At 47.8% G+C, this 20,262-nt stretch overlaps 1 protein-coding gene across 2 annotated transcripts in view; it reads right to left on the bottom strand.

The window, feature by feature from the left end:
• Positions 1 to 3,360: 3,360 nt before the first annotated feature.
• Positions 3,361 to 20,262, bottom strand: part of ASPP (Ankyrin-repeat, SH3-domain, and Proline-rich-region containing Protein) — a 73,823-nt gene continuing 56,921 nt past the window's right edge. For both annotated transcript variants that reach the window (XM_077638373.1, XM_077638372.1), the window contains 3 exons: positions 11,486 to 11,652; positions 6,510 to 6,727; positions 3,361 to 3,585 (listed from right to left, as the gene is read on the bottom strand). In XM_077638373.1, the coding sequence (XP_077494499.1) occupies positions 3,541 to 3,585; positions 6,510 to 6,727; positions 11,486 to 11,652 (430 nt within the window). In that variant the 3' untranslated portion in view covers positions 3,361 to 3,540. The remainder of the gene's footprint in view (positions 3,586 to 6,509; positions 6,728 to 11,485; positions 11,653 to 20,262) is intronic.

A 20,262-nucleotide genomic window follows, 5' to 3' on the forward strand; every position in this document is an offset into this window, starting at 1 on the left:
TTAATGGGCTTATTGGGTTTAGGGATAAAACTATTTTCCTGTGCTTCCATTCAGCAACTAGCTCCCCCGTTTCCCAGCACTCATTTATACCTAAGTACTCGGTGAGAAGGGAATTGGAAGTCATTTATATTTCTGAGCATTGCAAATACTTCCAGTTCTTCGTAGCCGTTCGATTTCTTCTTGGCGGCCGAAACTGCAGAGCATTAATTTTTTCAACCCGGCTATTAAAATTGTCCGCCAGGCAGAGTCGAAAAATGTGCAGTTAATTTAGATTTAGATGCAAAATAGTTTAGATAAAAATGGCAAGCATAGCCCCATCTAACAATTTTATTTCAGAAAAAAAGCAGCCCTATAGATTGTTTCCTGGTTTCCCGGGCTGAGGAGGAAGTGGCGACAAACATACCACTCTATATATGGTCTCATTCCTCCCATATGGTCCAGGCCTACGATTCACTGACAGCGGATCAGCCCAACGGGTTTTCGCTTATGCCATACTGCGATAGTGGTATCGTTTACCCTGCTCCCAAGAATTCAGTTCGGCGAAACCCTTTAGTATACGGAGGCCTATTAAGAAGGTAGAGGGGGTAAGGTTACATATGTGTTCTCGGTGACCCGCCTCTGTGCCGATGCTAGCGAGTCTTAGTGCGCTCGTGAGAACCCATCTGATTAATCCAAGCCGCGCGAGTATAGTTAAGCAGTTACACCGGTTGACAATGCGTATATTGGGACGCCAGCGTATTCTGCAAGTGTCCACCAAGTGAAAATGTCTGCTTTGTTCCGCATTGATTGGCTGGTGCCCGAAATGCGGATCAAGGTGAGAACAGTTGGTCGGTCTTCCTTGTTGCATCATCTCTGCAATATTACCATTTCCCCTGCATGTGTAATAGTTGTGCAAAAGTAAGCGTTACCAGACTTCTTCGATAAACATATGTAGTGGAGGTGCCCTTCCTGTTCCCAACTTCTCGCTTTCAACCAGTCTACCATTCTCCCTTCGTTTGTATCCACGGCACTCAGGTACGAATGAGGGCAAAGGAACATGGCCACCCCTCCGCCCGCTGCATCTACCATGGCCTGGACAGTCACCAGCCGCCAGCACGATCCCCAGAACTTTGCCCGGCTTCATGGAGACGATGTCGAGGACTGGCTTGATAGTTACGACCGTGCAAGTGCTTTTAACCACTGGGAAGCCACAAGTTGCTCAACGTTGTGTTCTACTTGAGTGACGTCGCAAAAACGTGGTTCTTGAATCCCGACGGCAACATCTCCGACCGGCCCACTTTCACAGAGCAGCTGCGCAAGATCTTTGGCAAGCCTTCTGGTCGGTCTGATCTGGCTAAAAAGAAGCACGCTACTCGTATGCAACAGCCTGGCAAGTCCTATTTGTTATATCGAGGACAACCTCGCCTTTTGCTGTCGGTGAATGCCGACATGCCAGAATCAGAGTGCATTCGCCTCATTCTGAAGGGCAGAGGCACCGTCGCTTTTAACACCTTGCTGGCCCAGAACCCCGCTACTGTCTGCCATTACTTCCACCTGTGACCGCCTGGACGAGCTGCAGTTGTGCTGCCTCCAGCAAGACCTCACTGATGGCGGCGCCCTCTTTGATGGGAACCTATGTTCCATTATCCGTGCCCTGATATGGAACGAGCTGTCCGGGCAGGCCACTCAAGTCCCGCCAAGCTCAAATCTCCCGCCTGCCACAGTGGATCTACGAAGTATCATCAAAGATGAACTTGCTGCTTTCACCTGCACCGTGGCCCCCACACCGTGTAACCCAGTCTCTCGCACAGCCACCTATGCCGAGATTGCTTTACTACCACCTGCCAAGTCTCCCCGCCATGTCCTGCACCTCCACCACTTGTGAGCCACCGCTTCGATGAACGTCTTTAGTCCAGGACAGCCTGGCCCTCAGCGTGCGACCTTCCGAACAAATGCGAACGATAACAATGACGAGTATATGCACTGAAAGAAGTAGAAGTTTGCGCAACGCGCTTAAAATATTTATGTACGATGTACATCTGTGAACTGAAAGGGTTAGCCACATTATTTCATGCAAATCGAAAATGTGCAAACCATTTCTTGAGAAGGCTGTTGTGATAGGAAAAAGCAACAACATGACCACGCGATTAATAACTGAAGCCGAAAGTATAAATGCTTAAGGTGTGACGTGCAATAGCACTTCGTCTATAGTTTAATGTTACAAACAACTATCATTTCTGACGAAATCAGTACTGTTAGCATAAGATAGCATGCCTTTGGCGTATAAATATGACGCATGTGCGAAATAAAATTTGTTGGAAGTTAGCGCTCGTGTTGTTCATTTCTTCTTCGTGCATCCTCCTCCCCTGCTGTGCTACAGTCTCGCTATGCACATGCACCAACAAGCCCAAAAAACCACGCTGTTGAACACTTGTATGGTTTGATGCAGGCGCTTGACAAAAGTCAGGTGCTCAGCATCGACATTCACCAGCCTGATCTCGGACCGGTGAATCGAGGCCTGCGTGAAGCCCGGGCAGAGAGACTGGTCGAGGTTATGTCTTTTTCATGTGCCTCTTCAGAAGTCAAGCGAAGGAAAAAAAAGAGTACACAGGAACACTTAACCGACTGCACCGAGGTGTCGCGCCAACCCAAATCTGTCGGCACATGTGACCCCCGGCAAAAAGCTGCGAGATTGCTTTAGCTTGCCTTGTGCAACTGATTCGACAAGCTAACCTACTATATGCGACAGCTTAAGCAAAAGAAAATACTCCTGTCAGGCACAATATCAAATTGATGAAAAGCCGATTGCTTCGACTGGGTATGGTGGATGGTTAATTTACAGAGTTCATTTATTCAGGTTTTCAATTGAGACAATCGTAATGAATGGTTTCGTTACTGTTGTGAGGTTTGCAACACAGGAGGAATTTTACAGGACTGACCTGGCAGCACTCTTTCATGGTCACTGTTCCCTTGACTATCACCTTGGCATGGGATTTCGTAGCTTTATACCCCTACTTCGCCACTTGCCAATCTGTGTTAGAGGCTCAGCTGTACATAACTTTAGGTGCATGCTCCAGGAAAGAGAATTCAGAAACAAGTAAGCTTCCAAATATCCGGCAGGTGCTTTCATGAATTGAATACTGCCATTTTCTTTTTCTGTAAGAGCAAGCTAGGGAAATGACATACACTGAACTGTCTCGGCCAAAGATGTGACATGCTGAACCGATTCACCTGAACGGACGTTTGTTTCAAGGCATTCCCTGCAGTCCACAGTGCAGTCAGCCGCCCGTCTGTATGGCACCACTCGTGTGAAAACGTGCAAGTGTGTTCTGCTATTCAATGCTCATGTTCACAGACATGAGCTGAAAGGATCAGCGAAGGAACTTGTTTGCATGCTTTATTGCATTTGTCGCTGTTATGCACAAAGGCTGCCACACAAGATGCGTTAACGGTCCAGAGATGATGTAGACCTGAGTTTGTGGCTGTGGCCGAGAGAGTGCATGGCTTCTTCAGAAAATAAAAAAGGAAACATCTTTGTGGTGGGCACACAAATGCAGGCATTCACTCCTCTGGACTTGGTCGGCAAGGCTGCACACGTGGGTACAGCTGCATGAACCAGAATAGAGAAATAAAAGGTGAGGACTGTGCTGAGTAAACACACATAATGAAGCAATACATAAATGCAGCAAAGATGCATAAGCCGTAGTTAAGACCACTCTCCTTTTTGTGGTAAAATCTCAAACTCCCCGAATTCGCAACAAAGAATCTGAAATATTATCCGAATTATAACACACACAAAATAAATACCGCATTTACACGATTGTAAGTCGACTCGAATGCAAGTCGACCCGCCCAAATCACATTTCCGAAAAATAAAAAAAGTTTCCGAGGTTGTTTAAGCTTGGCCCTGAATAGTTGAACGCGATAGCATTATCCAGTGGCCGCTGTTTATCGCCAGGTACTATCGGCTGCCGCGCGCGGGCGTGCCCGTGGGCACACATTCCTGAACGAAAATGCGTTAGTCACTGGAATACTCGCCCACACTTAATTTGAGCCATCGTCCTCACTAGCGCTGCCATCGTGATCGCTGCTGCGGTCCCACAGCACGTCGTTTCAACGTCGTCAACCAGCAAAATCCCGCACTTCGTAAACAGCCACCTCACGGCATTGCGTGGAACAGCTGAAAATTTTCCTCGCTACAGCTGCTACACCTGTATCATCCACTGCGAACGTCGAACTTGCGGCCCGGTGCGCGGCTGTTTGTTTCTTCGGTGTAAAAGATGGCAGCTATCTTGAATGTAGCCGTTAATGAGCGCCGGTTGCTTGCCGGACCTGGAGCACAAATGATGACTGACGAAGCACTACATTAAAAACTTGCAAAACGCGGCCGGTAGTAGTCAAATGTGTCAGAGCCAAAGAGAACTACGCGTGAATGGCGTTAGCTCTTCCGTCAGCTACCGACACACCCCGGCACTGCTGCCGTTTCGAGTGGGGGTGCCGCCTCAACTGGAACAGCGGCCCTTCCATCAACTATCAATGCTCCCTTGAGCGCCGAGCGCGCATTTGAAAGTAAAAAGAAAACTTGTTGGATGCTTGAGCTTCCCCTAGAACACGATTGCATTATCTGGCCGCCGCTGCTTATCAGCAACTGCAGTCAACAGCCACATGTGGGGTGCCCAGTTTGCTGTTTATCGATAGCCGCCATCGGCCACTGCCCGCACGTGCGGGGAGCGGATGCCAGTTTTGCGTGTTGACATAGCAGCTGCTCAAGGCCAGCACTAAGACTGATGCGACGGAGCTGCGCAACCAAAATGCAACCACGCTGTAGCATGCCCGATATCTCATTTGTCTCGCATTTACTTACAGTGTGATGTTTTCGTTTCGATTGTAAGTTGACCACCCCACTAAGGATTTTCAAATTTAACAAAAATAGGTCGACTTACACTCGTGTGAATACGGTATACAGGGTTTGAAATATGCCTTGCATACTCAACAAATGTACCTCCATCAAAATCGACAATAGCTGACACATATCAGAGATAGGCAGTGCTTATCATTTCCTCCACTCAGAATGGCACCTGTCTGATCCAAGGGGACAAAAGAATTGTTCGAAATACAGTGAGTTCAAATGAAAGGAGCTCACAGCAGCTACTTTAATGCACTTGATGCTGAAGAGACCAAAGTGGGAATTCAAATATAAACGGAATGCACAAATGAAGCGAGCTTGAATTAATCAGCATGCACTGTAAGTGGCCTCGGTGGTATCAACTTTGAGTACCTTGTTTTTCTGCAATGCATATGTTTTGCCTGCCAGGTGGTGCCAGTCAAGCCTACTGAGGATCAGCAAGCCTGTTTTGTAAATGTGACCGCTTCTGCACCATAAAATTATTATTATTATTACTATTAAAAAAAATAGCAGACTGCAGTTTGCACCACCTAATACAATGCACTCTCTTTAAATTGAGTTAATTTAATTCAAGCAGCAAGTTTATTCGAACACTGGATGTACAATAGAGGCTCTCCTTAATTATTTTGAACTCTGAACGATTGAAACAAATTTTCAATAAGAGAGTATTAATCTTTAGCATCCACCCAAGAGAAGAAAATATATAGGGACAAAAAGAAAAGCTATACAGCTTGTACAGAAGCTTCACAGCTGAAGAAAAATTTGTTCAGGTCCAGGGTTCGAACCTGGAGCTACAGCCTATCCAGCCACTCTACCAATCTGTCTTTTCCACAAGACGTGGTGCCCTCTAGGGAGCGGTGAAAATTCGTCTGCTACTAGCGGAAAACAACTGCACGTGGGAGGTGCAGGCCTGATCCAATTCCGTGATGTGCAAACTGTGCCTGTGAAGTCGCATGCGCCTGTCACTACCATGAACTGCGCACGCGCAGCAGGAACTGGCTGTTCTTTTTTCAACTAAAATGGTGGATTGAGCTAACAAAGAAGGCTGGCAGATGGCAGGGCGTCTGCTAACAAGGAAGGCTAGCAGAAAGGACTGTAACAAATTTTTGTCCCCCTCTGAGTTCAGAATATTGAGAGTTGACTGCCCATTATACTTAGTGGTATGGGCAGGGACACTTTATTTCTCATTCTTTTTATCGTCCCGCAATAATTTTTGAATTAACTGCAAGAATTAGACAAAAGTCACCTTGCTGTGCTAATGCTTCCCCAGATGTTCTGCGGACCTAATGAACAGTGGACAAGTTGGATTGACGAAGACCAAGCTAGGGAAGAATAATTAGGTGCCAGGCACAAGACAGACGCTAGTCCTTAAAACTTCAGCTCCACAATGCCACTCGGCTGGCATGATAGAATTAGACAAAAGTCACCTTGCTGTGCTAATGCTTCCCCAGGCGTTCTGCGGACCTAATGAACAGTGGGCAAGTTGGATTGACAAAGACCAAGCAAGGGAAGAATAATTAGGTGCCAGGCACAAGACGGACGCTAGTCCTTAAAACTCCAGCTCCACAATGCCACTCGGCTGGCATGATAGCCAATGTTGTGCAACAAAGCATAGAAAACACACCCCGAGCAAGTTCCGCGGCAGGTATCCCTCGCGGCCATCGCGGAGGCGCGCCCACCACCAACCGCAGGGTTGCTCTGCATCACCCTCAGCTCCTCCTCGCCGGAGGATCTGCACCATGTCACCCTGCTGAAAACTGAGCTCGTCCGGCTGTCTCGCCTCGTAGTCAAACACCGCATACACCACACCGCCATTCACCACGCCGAGCTTCTCTTGGACCCCTGCATGAAAGATCACCAGCTGGGTTAGGTTCCCCCCCAGGACACAAGTCCTGAATCTTTTTAGCCTCAGGCAATGCCAGCGGCTTTCGAAAGTATCAAGAGAGCCTGCACTTCTTGGCTTCCATCCCTGCCTGCCCAAATGCAAGCAAACAGCAGAATACAGACACATGGCAGCTCAAAATAAATGGCTAAATTCAATTAGTAATTACTTCCAGTAAAGTGAAACAGTGTGCTCTGGGTAATTTCAGCACAGTCAGTCCAAAATACATAAAGTGTGTCAAAGGATACTTTGGGGTTGAAGGATACATGGATTTAGGCACTCGGGAAACCCAGAAAGCCCTCCAAGGAACTCAATGGGCACACGGATCACAGTCAGAGAAACCCTGCTCCAGGACAAGGGCCCCCTGGTGCACTGAAGCTCTCAGCTATGCTTCTATTTTCTTTTAGATACAATTCTGTCTTTTTAAAAGAATGCTAATTATCTCTTTAGAATTTTTAGAAGAAATGTTGATTACCCACTAGCCCAGAACCTAACTCATCTCTTAAGAATATTAATCAAGCAATCTTCATCATCATCAGCCTGACGATTACCACTGCAGGACAAACGCCTCTCCCATATTTCTCCAATTAAGCCTGTCTTGTGCCAGCCATAGCCAACTTATCCCTGCAAACTTCTTGATTTCATCTGCCCACTTAACTTTCTGCCACCCCCTGGCCACGCTACTCTTGCTTTCTTTTGGTAACCAGTCCGTTACCCTTAACAACCATCGGTTATATTGCGTGCACACTGCATGTCCCGCCCAAGTCCAATTCCTCATCTTGGCTTCGGCTGGGATATTATTAACTTGCATAAACTAATCATATTCAGCCAATAGTAGCCAAATGACTATGGCCACAAAACAGCTGCTTTATACAGGTGTAATAAAAGCAGCTTACTTTCACAGGTGTTCACCGCATGCATGTGGTGAATACAAGGCTCACTGAAAGCTGACAAGTGTCCAAAACACATGTTCTTGTTGTCAAAACCTTGCAATTTCATAGAATTTGTTCACAGCACAAAACACACTTGTGTGATTTGGTTGCAGTTTCAAAGAATAAAATAGCTGAAATAAATTTGCACGTGCCACTGGCATCCTAATAGGTTAATGCAAGTTAAGAAAAAAAATGCTGCTTCTTGTTGCTTCTTGCAAAGTGCACCTGTTATTTTCGCCTTGGATTACATTATAATGCAATTGTGAACATACAGCTGAACTCGTTTATAACAGACATGCACTGGACAGCAGTTTTTGTCTATTGAATGAAAAGCTTCTTTTGAAGCAGGTTCCATGCTCTCATTATTTACACACCCATTACTGTTCCAATATTTGTACAGTTATTTAGAGACATTTACCAAGTGCGGCCAGTAGTTTCGAATTCCGTACAATTATTTCAGAAAGAGCTGATCATGGCACAACTGCTCTCCAAGAAGTTTTGTAATTTTATGCGAGGTTTCATGTCCGGAAGGAACACACTGACTAAGCGGAACACCACAGCGGAGGGCTGTGGACTAACATCAACCACCTATGGTTCCTTCACGGGAACGTGGGGACCAGATCGCGAAAGTCACGAAAAAAAAATCGATTTTTGGAAACCAAGCGTTTTGGTATCTGCAACGCCAATCTACGTTGTATCAAAATGGTTTCGCTGAAAACGCACTAAAAGTGCCCGAAAGAATTTAATATGTCAGTGCGCAGGGCGAGAAAAGTTATAAATTGCACAAAATCACCGCAGTTCGCGGAGCCATATCTCGTCTTTCCCGCCACCAAGCGCCACCATCTTGGTATCGTTTCAAAGCTCAAAGTTCCGCCGTTTTGTTTCTGAATTCTTCAGTCGTCGCCATCTTGTAGCAGTTACACAAACACAAAAGAAGCGCAGGTATGCCAGGGGTGGTCACACGGGCCCTCCGATGAAAGCTGGCCTCCGATTGGCTACCGGTCTGAAAGGCGCCTGCCCGTTGGTTGCTGCTGTGGCAGCAGGCAAGCTGGCAACCACAGCAGACTGCTGTTTTCTGCATCGCAAATCATGCCGGGGTCTTCATTTGACACGCAGAATTCAGATTTCTGAAAGCTCCCAGGTTAGTAATGAATCATCGCTCATTTGAAAAGAAATTTTCGACGAAGCATGCCTTTGGAAAACGAAAGCGCAAGCCTCCTACAGCGAGAAAAAGACGGCGGCCAGCGGGAGAAGCAAAGCACCTGACCGAACATACGGAAACATTCCGCGCTATCTTGCACCGCGTTACTCCAGCAGCGAAGGCGAAAGTCGCCTTGTGCCATCGACGCTGATAATACAGTCAACGGAAGTCGTGCCAACGGAGTCTCTTTCGCCGAGATCGCAGCGTTGGAGGCGACACCGACAGAGACGGTGTGCTATGTTTCTGGCGCATCGTGCAATACAGACACGCAGCCTGTGAGTGAGCCCCAACCGTCGACGAGCTACAGTGTGATAGCTGAAGATTCACTGGACGAATCGTCGCCCGAACGTAGCATCATTCAGGCGCGCCTCGAGCCGCATTTCGTGTCGGCAGAGACGGCAGACATACAGCGTTCGCAACTCCCTTCGCGCAGCGTCCGCAACTGAACGGAAGTGTGGTCAGCACTGTCAAGGGACGAGCATGCCTCGCTTTTGGCGATAGAGACGGCAGTGAATGAGGCAGTCCTGAAGTACAATTCAGAGAGCCAAGGAGCCTACTCGGCAATGTGTGCCACCTTGGGTGTGCATCATGGTGCCCTTGCCGTCCAGAGGGCTCAAGAAAAGGACCAAGGACACCTGAAGAAGGCGTCCAAGGACCACCAAACAAAGCGGCAAAGGTACAAGAAGATGCCTGACAGCAATGATGCAAAATATTACAGATCTGGTGCTTTGTAATAAACGCGCAGTGCTTGCAATACTTTAGAGCCAGTTTTCTCAGAAGTGAGTGTTGAGCCGACTGTCCTGCTTGCAGAAAGCATAGAACTATGCCTTGTGGGATTTGCATGGGGTTTGTTGCACTGTATTTCTTACTAAATTCTCTATGCAGTGACATTCCTATATTTTTAATAACTATCTCAATTTTTTTTTACTGTTCAGCTAAATTGGCATATTGATAACGACCGCATTTTTCGAACATGGACATAATGTCCTGTGTAAAAAAAAAATAAGGGTGATAAAAATATTTGCAGAATGTCACTGCATGAACTACAGTCACCGACCGATATTTCAGACTGGAAGGGACCCGGAAAATGGTCCAAATAATCGAACAGTCCAAAAAATACATGAAGTACAAAAAAACTACCTTATTGAGATGAAATCGGCTTAAAAATGTCAGTGATTTTACCTCGTGACAAATTTCTCTTGCTGGCGACGATTTGCGCCTGTATTTGCGCCAAAGTTATGCTTTCCCTGTACATGCTAGACAGCAAGGTCACCGCATTTAGTTGGAATACTTCCCACGCTTCTTTGATGGACCCGATGGGGCAATGTTGTCCACAACCCGAGTGTGCACCACACCGCTCGTCAAACACACGCAAAGATAAGGCACTTTTCGTTCAAAGTGGCGGAACCGCCGGACGCAATCACAAAACGGCGAACAGATGTAACTCCATGAAGACTGAGCGCCACTCGGTCGACGCGGTCAGAGGAACACAAGAAACGAAACGACGAATGGCAAACGTATGAGACCCGCCGCGGTGGCTCAGTGGTTAGGGCGCTCGGCTACTGATCCGGAGTGCCCGGGTTGGATCTCGACCACGGTGGCCGCGTTTCGGTGGAGGCGAAACGCTAAGGCGCCCGTGTGCTGTGCAATGTTAAAGATCCCCAGGTGGTCGAAATTATTCCGGAGCCTTCCATTACGGCACCTCTTTCTTCCTTCCTTCTCTGAGTCCTTCCTTTATTCCTTCCGGCCGAGATGCGAGATAGCTACTGCACAATTTCCTTCCCCCAACAACCAATTTTCAACGTACGGGACAAGCAATAACTTCCCGCGACAACGTCGGCGACAAAAACAGGTTGACGGCGATGACAATCCGGCTGCCACCTCGAAGTGTCAGATATCGCAGGGACCTCTACTGGCAACAATGAGGTACCAAAAGTATGTCAAGCCAATCCAACTGCAGCGTAAATTCACCTCAATCCAAGATGGCACCTTTTGCGCCAGCGAAAAGCCGATAAGATGGCAGATTTTGGCTCGCAGGCGACTGAAATTAGCCCGAAAAATCAACTTTCGAACTTTTGATGTCTGAAATATCCGTCGCGAATATGTATGTGCTTCTATGGGGTGACTGACGGCACCTCATCGTGTTCCGAAATATCCTACAAGTCCGAATTACCCGTTGGCTACTGTATTCATTTGGCTAAAATATAAAAGCAACTATGGGCTTCTACCACGTTTTTTTGTCACCCCAGGTTTTCTGCAAGATGGGTGCAAATAAAAATTTGCAATGTCAAACCTACTCAAGGAACTTGGTATCTAGTCATTCAGCACACTTCCCAATAATTGTGCCAAATTTCATTGCTCTACTACAAAAAAACAAGGAATTTCACTACGATCCCCGCCTCCCCCCTTAACAAGCTCTGAAATCACACAGCACAGGATCGTTTTTGCATTTCACCTTCACAAAACAGTGAATTTTCACGCCCACTGTGGCCTGAATCTTCATCCTGTGACATTGGGATGAGGAGGGGAATGTCAAAGGTGCAGAGCCATCACAATGGGTCCAAGAAGAAGAGTGGAGAGCATACCGTAGAGGTACTCGGAGCAGCTGTCGAAGCCCTCCTCGTCCTCCTCGCACTTGTCCGCGGCCGTCTCGTGGTCACTCAGGGTGGCTGCAAACACACATGCCCCGTGCTCCACCAGGAAGCGCACCATGGCCAGGTTGTTGCATGACGCTGCACAGTGCAGCGGCGTCCTGCGCACGTCGGCAACAATTGCAACAATGAGGCTCCAAACAGCAAAAACTGAGGCAGGTTCCCGTAAGAAACATTTAGCGATATGTGAAAAAAAAAAAAGTAGACCGATAGCCGTGGCCTGGCTAGGCACAGTTTTGCAGGGTTAAAATCTTCATTGCACAAGATTACTAACAATGCCGTCAGTGACTGCAAGCATACAATCAAAGTCAGAGGTCAAGCCGATGCCACATGGTCGACAAGGCCAACATGGACATGGCCACCATGGTGAATCGTGGTGGCCGTGATTTACCCCGTTATGCATAGTTTGGTATAAAGTGATTCTGCTGCTACGCTGGCTTATCAAGACAGACACAGAGACTTATGCATCAAGTAGAGCTATCGCTCTAAAATGACGGTCGATTTGCAAAGTCAGGCTAAATGCCAGTTAGGTGCGGTAGCATTGCTTGGGCATTGTTGTGCTTTGTTTGGTGTTGTTGCATTGTTTATCATGCAGAAAACAGAAAACAGAGGAAAACACCCACTGTTCGAGCGTTCCACCACAATGCACAGCCGCTGCAGTTGAAGAAGCAATTTTTCAGAGTACTCCCCGGTCCAATTCAGCAATGAAACTTCGGGGCAGCATTAAAAACTAGGCAGACAAGCAGATACATATACCGTATTTATTCGAATCTAGGCCGATAGTTTTTTTTTTTTTCAAATAATCATATTCCAAACTCTAGGGTCGACTTAGATTCGAGGATTTTAAAAAACGCACCAGTTTTTCATTGAAGCTGCTAAATATGGTGCACAGCTAGTGCCATCTAGAAAAGTCAGTATCGCAGCCGCTACTAGCCGTGCCAGTAGCCGACCGTACACAAGCGAGGTAGCCATTTTGACCTGTGTCGTGTTGGCCGTATCGGTGTGTGGCATGGTGTTATCGCAATGACACCAAGCAGGAGATGCCACTACAGTGCCGCTTTCAAGCAAAAACTTGTGACAGCCGCAGAGGCATCGTCGAACCTTCAAGCTAGGCGGGACTTCGGCATCGACGAGAAAAATGTCCGTCGTTGGAGGGGACAACAACAGCAGCTTTTTGTGTGCGCCACAACGAGGATGGCATTTAGCGGACCAAAGAAAAGCCGTCATTACCAAGTGGAGACAGTTTTGGCCGACTTTGTTCGGACGCAGAGAGCAGCTGCCCTTCCAGTGACAACAGAAGTGCTCCAAGCGAAAGCTAGGGAACTTTCCAGGGAGCGAGGCCCAACACCAAAGGATTTCAAAGCCAGCCGGGGCTGGCTTCAGAAATCATGAAACGCTTCGGCTTCAGCCTCCGACGTCGCACTTCAATAACCCAGAAGCTACCAAGCTATTTCGAAGAAAAGCTGATAGCTTTTCAGCGCTACGTGCTGAAGCGGCAGGCTACAACCTTGGGCAAATTGGCAACGCCGACCAGACGGCTGTGTATTTTGATATGCCAGTGGCGTACACCATGAATGAAAAGGGTGCCAAGGAGGTGAAGGTCCTCTCTGCGGGCTACAAGAAGCAGCGCGCAACTGTGATGCTGTGCTGCACAGCTGATGGATATAAACTCCCTCCTTCTATGATATTTAAACGGAAGACACTGCCTGCTCGAAAAACTTTCCCAAGAAATGTCATTGTGCAGGCAAATGAGAACGGGTGGATGACGGGTGCGATGGTGGAAGAGTGGGTTAAGATTGTGTGGCGACGATGTCCAGGAGCCCTTTTGACAAAGAACTCGCTCCTTGTTGTCAACTCTTGCCGTGGGCACTTGACCGACAACATGAAGGCTGCGCTCACCCAAGCGAACACAGACCTCGCTGTCATACCGGGCGGCATGACGGGCCAGTTGCAGTCACTTGATGTCTGCATCAACAAACCTTTCAAGGATCGTCTGCGGAAATATTACACGGACTGGCTGACTGACGAAGTCCGCATGCTGATGGCAACAGGCCGCATCAAATGTGCATCGCTATCGCAGCTAGCAGGCTGGGTAGCTGCAGCGTGGGACGACATCCCAGGTATTTTGATCGAGCGCGCCTTTAAAAAGTGCAGCATATCTAGTGCGCTTGATGGTACCGAAGATAGTGCACTGTTTGAAGGTGACAGTGACAAGGAACACAGCGACGAATTTAGCAGCGACAACACCACTGAATGAGCTCTGCAGGTTCAGATTCAATAAATGCTGCTTGCATTTTGTGAACGCTGTCCTCCCTTTTTTTGTTCGGCCTACATTCGAGGTAATATATATTTTTTTTGTTGGCTTCAAACTTTAGGGGGTCGGCTTAGAATCGGGGTCGGCCTAGATTCGAGTAATATGGTACAGTTGAATCCCGGCGCAACGAATGCCGCTTCAACGAAATTTTCGCCACAACGAAGTATTTTTCATTCCCTGCGAAATCCCCATAGGAGTTCATGTATTAAAATTCCCTCGAAAATGAATTACTTTGTGAGCACGCATTCGCTTCTACGAAATTTTCGCGAGCCTTCACCGATCAGTGGCCCGCCTTTCTTCAAAAGTTGGGTGCTGTACGAGATTATTCCCTGCTAAGGCAGTGGCTTGGAGCAGCTAAATAATGCATGGAAATAATGCATGGTTTATTACATTTTCATGTATTCTTCATCAAAAAATTTGGTTGGGAGTCGTTTACTCGTCATAGGGAAGCAGCGAGGGGACTTGTTGGCGCCGTGCGAAGGCCTCTGGCTGTACGAGGGCCAAAGACGAATCCAAATCCAGATGCCAGCCTCCCCTCCCTGCCTTCTCCGCAGCCCTTGCCGCCATTTTCTCGTGCGTTGGTGTGTGTTGATCGTTGATCTCTCGCTGCAGTCTGATCTCGTCGATCGCCTCTGCCATGTCGCCGCCAATGAAGAAGTGAAAGTTTATTTCGCTAGAAGAAAAGGATAGAATTATCGCCGAAGCTGAAAGCGGGAAGAAGGCAATTATTGCCGTAGATTTCGGCATCGCGCTGAGTTCGCTATCGATGATTTTGAAGAATAAGGACAGCATTAGGAAGGCACTTTCATCTGGCACTTCAGCGCAGCACAAGAAAGTGACGCAATCAACATATGAAGAGCTCGACAAGGCTGTCTATGCTTGGTTCGTCGATACGCGAGCAACAAACATGCCCCTGAGCGGCAAAATTGTACAGCAGAAGGCCCTAAATTATGATTGTTTGCTAGGGCTGAACGACTTTAAGGCAAGCATAGGATGGCTGAATCGCTTTAAAGAAAGGCTTAACATCGTCGGCAAGGTTTTGTGCGGTGAATCGGCATCTGCGGATGTTGACGGCGCATCAGCATGGGCGGCAGACAACACGACTGACATAATGAGCAGTTACGCTTCGTCTGATATTTATAACGCAGACGAGTCGGGCCTCTTCTTTAAGATGCTGCCAGCGAAGACACTTGATTTTAAAGGCCAGCGTTGCCACGGAGGCAAACATAGCAAGAAACGAGTGACTGTGCTGCTGTGCACAAATGTGGATGGGTCTGACAAACGCCCCCCGTTAGTTATTGGCAAACGTGCAAAACTGCGCTGCTTCAAGGGGAACAGGAGCCTAGCTGTCAAGAACGTGGCAAACAGCCGGTCGTGGATGACCCGTGCCATTTTTGCTGACTGGGTGGTGGCACTTGACCGCGACATGAGCAGACAGAATCGGAAGGTTTGTTTGCTCTTGGACAATTGTTCAGCGCACCGCATTGACGACGTCAAGCTGTCAAGTGTGGAGCTGAAGTTCTTCCCGCCGAACTGTACCTCAGTCATTCAACCCCTGGACCAAGGCATCATCCAGAGCATGAAGTCTTCCTACTGGGAGAGGTTGATCCAGCGGCTTCTCCTGAACACCGACACTGGTAGGGAGACGAAAGTCCATGTTTTCATGGCTTTAGAAATGATGGCTGCAGCATGGAGAGAGAAATGATGGCTGCAGCATGGAAAGCAACACGGTGCAGCGTGATCCGTAACTGCTTCAAGCACACCGGGTTTGTCGACAGCAAGGCGACCAGCACGACTGCAGCCGCAGAAAGTGTACCATCGTCATCGACTCCAGGAATTGACGTTACTTGGAAATCGCTCCAGGAAGCTGGAAACGTCCCTGCTGACATAGCGCTGGACGATTTCCTCGACGCTGACGTGGACGTGATTGTCCACGAAGACCGAAGCGATGAAGACATCATCAAAAGAGTTCGCGAGCCGGAAGAGCCCTCCGATCATGAAGATGACTCCGCTCAAGATTTACCTGCCCCGGCAGCCTCATCGCAGGTACTGGATGCCTTCGACGTTATTAGAAAATTCCTTCGCACACACGATGATGACGTTGCGATGTCGCTGTTAACAGAGTGCGAGAGTCGCGTGATGCCGCTGCTGGCAGTGAAACACAAGCAGGCTAAGCTCACAGATTTCTGGTAATAAAACTATGTTTTGCTGGAGTTATTGCCTTGCATTTTTGGTTAATTTCTCAACAGCGAAATTTCGCGACAACAAAATTTCTCGCGTGTCCCATCGATTTCATTGTAGCAGGATTCAACTGTATTACCAAACAATCAAATTTCTGGCAATTTTCTGCAGATTTCAAAGTTGTGTCCTACCTATAGGTGACACACTTGGCAATGCGGATCTGGCATTCAGTTACTGAACCCTGTGGTTATAATGTTTACTGAAGGTGAACTACTTGCATGGCTGGAGTCAAAAATGAACAGGCGGGTGTGCTAGCTATGCGTCACTCTGCTGCATGTCACTCTTACTTCTCGAGGTCCTGGCTACACGCAGGACGAAAATACAGTAAGAGGTAGTAGTGCAGGGTATTGCCAGATGCAGCGTTTGAGCTATGCTGCAACGAAAAAGGCTTGTCCATATTGGAACGCATGGTGAACCACTTTTCGGCACGGACGCAAGCAGTGCTAGCTTTGGTAGTGTTGCACGCTATGCACGAAAAGGAGCATAGCTAATGATAAACTAGTCCAGCTATGTACACTGACAGACGCTGCGGTGGCTCAGTGGTTCTGGCGCTCGGCTGCTGACCCGAAAGACACGGGCTGGATCGCGGCCGCGGCGGTCGAATTCCGATGAAGGCGAGATTCTAGAGGCCCGTGTGTTGTGCGATGTCAGTGCACGCTAAGGAACCCCAGGTGGTCGAAATTTCCGCAGCCGTTCACTACGGAGTCCCTCATAGCCTGAGTTGCTTTTGGACGTCAAATCCTCACAAACCAAACCTATGTACACTGAAAGGGATAGGGTTGTTAAGCATGTGTCCTGGGAGCTTATTCCTACTGCATGTGGCAGAATACCTACATATCCCTCACGAGGAAAGTACATACCGTATTTACTTGCGTAATCCTCGCACTTTCTTTCCCTGAAAATCAACGCGAAGTTTGGGGGTGCGATAATTATACGGGGAAAATTTTCAAGCAAATGTTTCGGAGTGTTAAATGCAAAGATGAATGGGTGCAATATCAGGATTGTCAGGTCCGCAATTGTAAATATAACGAAAACATTACTTTCAAGCGTAACTTACCTTCGTTATGAAAGTACAGGCTGAACATAAGCTCAAGCTGCTAAAGCACTTTATTTGTCGCTCGCAACCTCGCCGTCACTACTCGCGTTGCGTACGTCCTGCAGGCAATTCTACTCTTCATCAGAGTCCGTGTCGACACTGGCATCGATGGTTTCTTCATCTTTCGATGCTTCTTCGTCGTCCCACACCAGGTGGTCCTCGGTCGCATCCAGTGCGTTCGAAATTCCTGTTTTCTTGAAGCTTCTGGCCACCATGTTTACATCAATCATCCCCCATGCCTCTGATACCCAGCTGCACAGCAGCTCCACGGACGGTCTTTTGATCTTGCCGCCCGGCGTCAGAGCATGTTCACCTTCGGCCATCCATTCTGCGTACAGCCTCCGGACGTTATCTTTAAATGGCTTATTCAAAGATACGTCAAGAGGCTGTAGCATTGATGTGAGGCCGCCGGGTATAACAGCCAGGTCCGTGCGCAGTTCCTTGAACTTCGCCCGAACAGGCTCTTGAAGATGGCCCCGAAAGCTATCAAGCACGAGGAGCGACGGAAAAAGAAGCGCTCCCGGTCGCTGCCCCCACACAGTCTTCACCCAGTCCACCATAAGGTCCGCGGTCATCCACCCCTTTTCTTGGACACACACGTGTATAGACCTCCTGCATGTTTGTAAACAAACGAGGTGGCGCTGCAGTCGCTAGCGAGCTCGTAGTAGGCAAAAGGTCGGGGAGTGGCGTCGCGGATAGGTGTTGAGCGCGGGTTTTCAAGGCTTGTAGGCGCGTTTCCAGTTTTTTCGAACAATAGCAATGGTCGATGCTTCCAACTTAGTAATTTGTTGAAGTACACGAGCTCGCGTTGGCCACGTGCGGCCTATAAAGAGAAATAGTTTGCCACTGTATTGTATATATGGTTTGTAGTAAACATGTAGAAAGCGTTCCTGCCGTTTATTTATGCGCCAGGCATTGAATAAAACAAGTTTTGACACTCTGCACTAGCCGGAATGATTTTACTTCGGGACAATAGTGAGGGGAAGTGCTGGCCTTGTTTCGTCGGAGCAGACATGCGCTCATTGTCTGCTGACAAAAGTACGCGTCGCGCTGTGCGAAAAGTGGGGACAGCGTCGTGTCCCTGATCTCCTGTCTCGTTTAGCGCTGTTTTTAGCCGCATGACCACGCACCAGCCAGGCCGACTTGTCCTCTTGTTAAGCTGGTCCATTTGGTGAAAATTTTTGATTTCTAGAATTATTTTCTTTCCTAGCCCTGAAGTCTAGTTTCGTGACGAAAAATTATAGCAGAATATTGAGTACAAATTTATAAATTACGCTTTTTAGAAGTGTGGTCGTCAAAAATTGTGAGGCAATTTCTTTGATTTCAGTGCCGCATTTCTTTGACCAAAGCGAAAGCGAAGATGCAATAAACGAGGGAATAAACTTTAAGGTTCGTTTTGTGACCTCTCACATTTTCTGCGACTGGATCGCTCACCTTCGTAATTCGCATGAAAATCAAATGATTCCATTTGTCGCAAACTATTCCTGAGACGTTGAGGAGCGCAATAAATCTCTCGATTTTTTTCCCTACACGTGCAGTACTGTGTTAGTTATTTCTTGTAAGAAACGTTTTCATGTAACTATGCATGCATAAGTACTGATCATATAGAAAAAGAACTAATCGCGTCATCGTACAGAACAGGGCTTTATGTACATGCTGGCTTAAAAAAACTGCGCACTATCTATTCAATTATTTGAGACCTTAGGGGGACATGACGACGGTGTTAATTATAATTACCCAGAACTGCACCAGGTATAGCTATAAATAAAAGGAATTACTGAAACTAGCGTAGGAATTTCATATTTGCACCAAGTTTAGTTACATATCGCATGCATGAATAACGAAACCACTTTTCATTGCCGCGTCCCCTCTCAATCTTGCCACGTGTCTGTTAGTAGCACGCCTGCGGCTGCTTCTTTCCAAACAATCTTCGCGATCATGTACTACTTCATGAAACATGACACATGCATGATGCAATGAAAAAGCATATGGCGTTTAGCACACTTAAGGTACGCTATTCTAAGCACACCAACGCGACCGCGCAAGATTGACACAACTTACCGGACTTCTTTCTATTCGAATGAAATAATTACGTCGTCATATCAAGAAACAGTTTCAAGTAAATATTAAATGTCATAAAACGCGCCATTAAAACATGGTGTGCTATTAACAAAAAGACGCATTCCTGGGGGGCGAGTGAACGTGCCGGCGCCCCGTGCACTCTGGCTCAAGGTGATAAGTACGTGTGCAGCTGCATATGTCTTTTTTTTCCTTGAGCAATTATCAGCCTACTATCCTGAAGTTCAGGTGAATGAACGCAGTAACTTGCATGCTATTAAGTGCATTGAGTGGCAGTGCCTATCGACTCCCAGACTTCGTGCTTTACTACCGTGGCCCAATGCCTGTTAGCCAGTTTCCGAATGCGGCATTTATGCGCGAGAAATCTATCGAGGCTAATTTAATATTTTTTATGCTACTACACGGATCCAGCAGTGACGCAGCTAGTCAATACATGCTGCTTCTGCACTGCACAGGCTTGAAGCAACCGCCGGTACCTGCGGCAGCTGCGGTAGGCACGGGCGAGCGGAACCTGTTTTGCCTACCATGCGAAAGTCGCTGCTAACATCAGCGCCACCGCATCTTCGTGACGTCGCGAGGTGAAGGAGGTCCATACCAGGGGGGAACTTTCCTTTCGGGAGGGTCTTCCGCTTGAAAATGATGTACGGTAGGAGCTTCCGCCCGTCCGCCGTCACGCCTAGCATGACCGTGCACAGTCCGAGCGCCTGTCTGTTCGACTGTCCTGCTGCTGGGCATATTGAAATTCAGCGGAGTTTGGTCCGTGTTCCCTATCTGAGAGAGCAAGAAGTTTTTCTCCTGCCGGATCCTGATAACGAATCGATGGAAGTCCACTATTTTCTCTTCATAGGCTGCGGGCAGGCGCTGGCAAAGCGTCGTTCGCCTCCTGAGCGAGAGTCCATTGCGCCGCATAAACCGTGTGGCCCACCCGTTACTAGCGCGGAAGTCTTGCACCGGGATGCCCTCCTTTCTTGCGATTACGAG

This window comes from Amblyomma americanum, chromosome 9 (assembly GCF_052857255.1).
Source record: "Amblyomma americanum isolate KBUSLIRL-KWMA chromosome 9, ASM5285725v1, whole genome shotgun sequence".
Taxonomy (NCBI): Eukaryota; Metazoa; Arthropoda; class Arachnida; order Ixodida; family Ixodidae; genus Amblyomma; species Amblyomma americanum.